Source organism: Postia placenta (assembly GCF_002117355.1).
Source record: "Postia placenta MAD-698-R-SB12 unplaced genomic scaffold POSPLAscaffold_14, whole genome shotgun sequence".
Lineage (NCBI taxonomy): Eukaryota > Fungi > Basidiomycota > Agaricomycetes > Polyporales > Adustoporiaceae > Rhodonia > Rhodonia placenta.
In genome coordinates, this window is record NW_020169845.1 from 45,735 (window position 1) to 49,807 (window position 4,073).

General features: G+C 56.4%; 3 protein-coding genes across 3 annotated transcripts; all 3 read left to right on the forward strand.

The window, feature by feature from the left end:
• The first annotated feature begins 997 nt into the window (after positions 1-997).
• Positions 998-1,712, forward strand: POSPLADRAFT_1067476 (hypothetical protein). Its single transcript, XM_024482188.1, has 3 exons — positions 998-1,155; positions 1,222-1,386; positions 1,449-1,712. The coding sequence occupies exons 1-3, from the start codon at positions 1,014-1,016 to the stop codon at positions 1,691-1,693; spliced, it is 552 nt and encodes a 183-aa protein (XP_024335234.1). The 5' UTR covers positions 998-1,013; the 3' UTR covers positions 1,694-1,712.
• Positions 1,713-1,991: 279 nt separating this feature from the next.
• Positions 1,992-2,782, forward strand: POSPLADRAFT_1041283 (hypothetical protein). The gene has a single exon (XM_024477880.1). It carries the CDS (start codon positions 2,102-2,104, stop codon positions 2,726-2,728), a length of 627 nt encoding a protein of 208 aa, XP_024335235.1. The 5' UTR covers positions 1,992-2,101; the 3' UTR covers positions 2,729-2,782.
• Positions 2,783-2,827: 45 nt separating this feature from the next.
• Positions 2,828-3,722, forward strand: POSPLADRAFT_1153009 (hypothetical protein; the record flags this gene model as incomplete). Its single annotated transcript, XM_024486709.1, has 2 exons — positions 2,828-3,448; positions 3,684-3,722. 2 exons carry the CDS (start codon positions 2,828-2,830, stop codon positions 3,720-3,722), a joined length of 660 nt encoding a protein of 219 aa, XP_024335236.1.
• Positions 3,723-4,073: the final 351 nt, after the last annotated feature.

Below are 4,073 nucleotides of genomic sequence, written 5' to 3' on the forward strand. Positions count from 1 at the left end.
AGCGCCCATATATGGAGCGCGCGATGTCGAGACAACGTCCCCCGCCCATCATGCGCCGCTAGCCCAGTCGCTAATAGGGCATGTGCTAGAACGTTCCAGCGTTCGCCGCCGCGACGCCGCGACAGGAACTTAGGAAGGACCGCCCGACTGACTTAACATATATAGTACCTCATGTACGCGACCGAGATTTGCAACTGCATAGTCGCTAAAGTCGATCAATGGTCCGAGCATAGTTGGGACGGTGCCGGTGTGTACACACCTTCACGCCATTAATTTACTTTGAGCGGGTATTGCTGTCTATCCTAGTACATCGTCATCGTGAGCATAACCCCGTCGAGGTCTGTAAGAGCCTGTCGGATATAACACTGCATATCGGTCTTCATCATCAAAATAGCACGATGTGCTGAACGCTCTGAGATCAGCTGAAGCGATGTGCACCCCGGATGATGTGGCAATGTAGTACACAGACTAGTATGATCAAAGGTCAAGGTCGACTCACCCATAAGCAGCAATCTCGGCGTAATGATCAGCAACGCAGCAGATATCATTGTCATACGCTCTGTCAATTGCGAAGACCATGCGTATGGCGGGGCTGAGCAGTACGTCAAGCCTGAAAAATGAGTGACTGAAGGTCGCATACACGCGTGAGGTCTTAAGACTTGTGCTGATGCAAGCTGACTACAGTTTTCGCAATGATGTGCGCAGGCCAAGGAGGCAAGTGTCTATTGACTTAATGGTGGCTCTGGCATGAGATGCTACCATGTACACTGCGGATACGATACTTGACTTCATCATGAGTAGGCCGAAGATCTCGTTATATCGGCTAATAGTTAGGACAAATATTGAATGACTTGGGCTTCAAATGTCTCCAGCACTCACTGAGTCTCCGGATGCACCTGTAGATTGGAGCATTGTGACACCGTCTAATGCGTTACAATGTGACGGGCAAAAGTGCGACACGTCAGTGTATCTCGCACTACCTCCTCCAGTCTTATCCCTTTCATAAAGTTAGTATGGCGTATATCAACCAGCAATGGCTTTTCGCCCAGTTGCCCAGGCTTATGGTACAGCCGACGGGCACTTGGGGTATCTCATATGATGTTTACACACGTCCCTCGGAGGATCCTATTCCTTCTGGATGGCAGTCGCACCGCTGTATGTGCTATTTCTCCGTGCACATCAGCCCACCATCCTTGTTCATTCGATGACAATGATTCACAGCAAAGACCTACTGCGAACTACTCAAATGGTTGCGAGCCAATGGCTTTGTACACCACCAGTATTCTGACCACCGCAAAGACAATGTCATGGCCGTTATCGCATTCCTGACAATGATTCAACTTGTGACCATCCCCCCCTTTGACAAGTTATCGACGACAATCAAAGGTAAGAAGTACTTATTTATTCTGACTATGTTTTACCCGCTGATCGAGCGATTGATATCGTAGGGCTGAAAATGCATTACATCGATGATATGGCTCTGCTTGACGTGACCGACGAGGTCAGGTTAGGGGGCAATGTTTCTCCGCAGTTGAGTGGCCCGGCGCCGAGAGGGCTGGTTCACAACCTGGTTGGAGCAGGTCATTTGCTACTTCAGCCACCTGGACCTGTACCACAAGGACACCCTGGTGTCCCACCGCGACATACTCGACGCAATGCTGCTTCTAGGAATGTAAACAATTATGTAATGTAGAATGAATTCCTTTACTGCACCAGGGTGGACCAATCTCGTCCAAGTCTGTTGGTTGATACTGGGTTGTATAGCATACATGTCAAGGATGTGCCGCAGGTTGTCTCCCGTGTCGCACCATTCTCTATCAGGCTAAAAAGTCCTCATTCCTTCGTTCGTCAAGTTGTCTGCCAGTGAAGAAGATGTACAGACGATGATGCACAGCCTTTCATGTAAGGAGCGATCTGCCTACAAACTCGAGATAAGTGGGCGGTTTGTTGCCCGTACTTCCCCATGCATATAAGCGTCTCCACCGCCAGGCTCGTCCTCGAATTGCCCCGAATCTCCACCCTACCATATATTAATAATCGCAGTTACAAGGCGCATCCACAACCGCACGCTATTGACCTGCTACCCATAACATCCTACAACATGTTCGGCTATAACCCGTACGGAGACTACTCCAACCCATACGCGTATTCGCGCGCCGCGCCTGTATACTCACCCGATCAAGACTACCTGCAGGCCCTCGCTGATGAGCGCGCGGCGCGCGAGCAGTACTTCGCCGCCCGCCGCGCACAAGAAGAGGTCCGCGAGCGTGCTGCCCGTGCGCGCGCGGCACGTCAGGCCTACACGCCGTACAACTCATACTACTTTGACGACGACGACGGCACTCACGAGGACAATGACTCCTACGACGGCGCGTACAGCGCCTCTCCGTATGGCAGCCACGGATACGGTATGTCGCCCGCCGCCCGCCAGCGGAGAGTCATGGCGGAACAGCAAAGGAGGCGCGAGCAGCTGGAGAGGGAGCAAGAGCGCTTGAGACTGGAGGAGGAACGGAGGAAGCTCGCGCAGGAGAGGCGGGCTATGGAGGAAGAGCGGATGCGGCAGCTCCTAGCCGACGCGCGGAGACGGCAAGACGAAGAAGAGCTGTATCGTCAGCGGGCCCACCAATATGATCCTTTCTTGCGCGGCTTCGGCTGGCTGTCTGGAGACGGGGACGGGGACTTGGTAAGCCACTGTTTTCTGACCACGGATGTTTGCCAAGTAAACTGATATCACGCGTAGAACACTCGCACTGCGCGTACACCGTTGCGTTCACAGACCGTCGCACCGTCGAATAGGCGACAGCCGACACACAAACCCTTGCACGCCATGCATTCTCATCTGAACCCCATCGGTTCTGGCTCAAGATCGGCTTCTGTCCCACCGCGCCAACCACCCAGCCCCGTCTCGCCGCACGCAGGCACGTCCCCGCGGCACACCATCGCCATCCGCACGCCTTCGCCGAAAGAGAGGACGAATTCCCCGCCCAATTCGCCCGCGCCTCAGCACGTGCAGCAGTACACGCCGGAGCAGGATGCCGCTGCGCGCAAGATCCAGGAGACGTACCGCGCGCATGCCGCACGCGCCAACGCGCTCCGCACCATCGCCGGCCTCCGCACGCGCTTCGCCGGCCTGCGCTCAAACTTCGTCTTCCCCGCCGCGCTTGATTTCGTCGTGCCCGGTGGCGGGCAGATCGCGGTCCGCGCGGGCGCGGAGGTATTAGCGAGCGCAACGCAAGCCAGCCCGGTCGCAGATGACGCCGCGGAGCCGACGCGCCCGGACCTTGCGTACACGCCGGGCAACGCGCCGCTGCACGCCTATCTCGAGGAGCTCAGTCGGCTGCTGACCGCACTGGATGCCGTGGAGAGCCGTGGCGTGGCGGAGGTCAAGGGCCGGCGGAGGGCCCTTGTGAGGGAGGTGGAGGGCAAGGCGGAGAGTGTGGAGAGGAGGGTGAGGGCGGTTTGGGCGGCGTGGGTGGAAAAGACGAAGACCATCGCTGAGCCTTCTGGCTCTCAGTCACCAGCCGACCTCGATCCGGCGCATCGAACCGGCACAGCGGCCGAAGCACATACAGCTCTCGACGCGCAGCCACAAACTTCAGCAGAGACGTCGATGGAGGTCGAGCGAACATCGCCAGCGCAGCCCCAGTCGGACTGCTCTCCCGAAAGTCCAGATACGGCCATAGTGGAAGAAGTCGAAGACAAGGACGCTGAACCTCCCATGAGCGCCGAGCCTCACACGCAGTTGTTTGATGATAGCGAGCGGATGGATGAGGCCCCTGACGAGATAACTATCGAGGTGATCGAAGCAGAGCCCGAACCCCCAGAGGACGAGGATGAGATAAAGGCCGATCTCCTCGAGGACGGCGAGAAGATGCAGGTCGAGCCCGCCACAGTGGAGGCAGATTTCACCTTTGAGCGCTTGCCGGCCCCGGACAAAGATATTCCATTCACACCTGCCCTGCCAAATTCTGCGCCTTCGCTCGAAGAAGCACCTCCCACACCAGAAATCGACGTCGTGGACGAGTCCGCTCCGGCGGTATTAGCGACCCTGCCTCAGACTCGGACTGGATGAC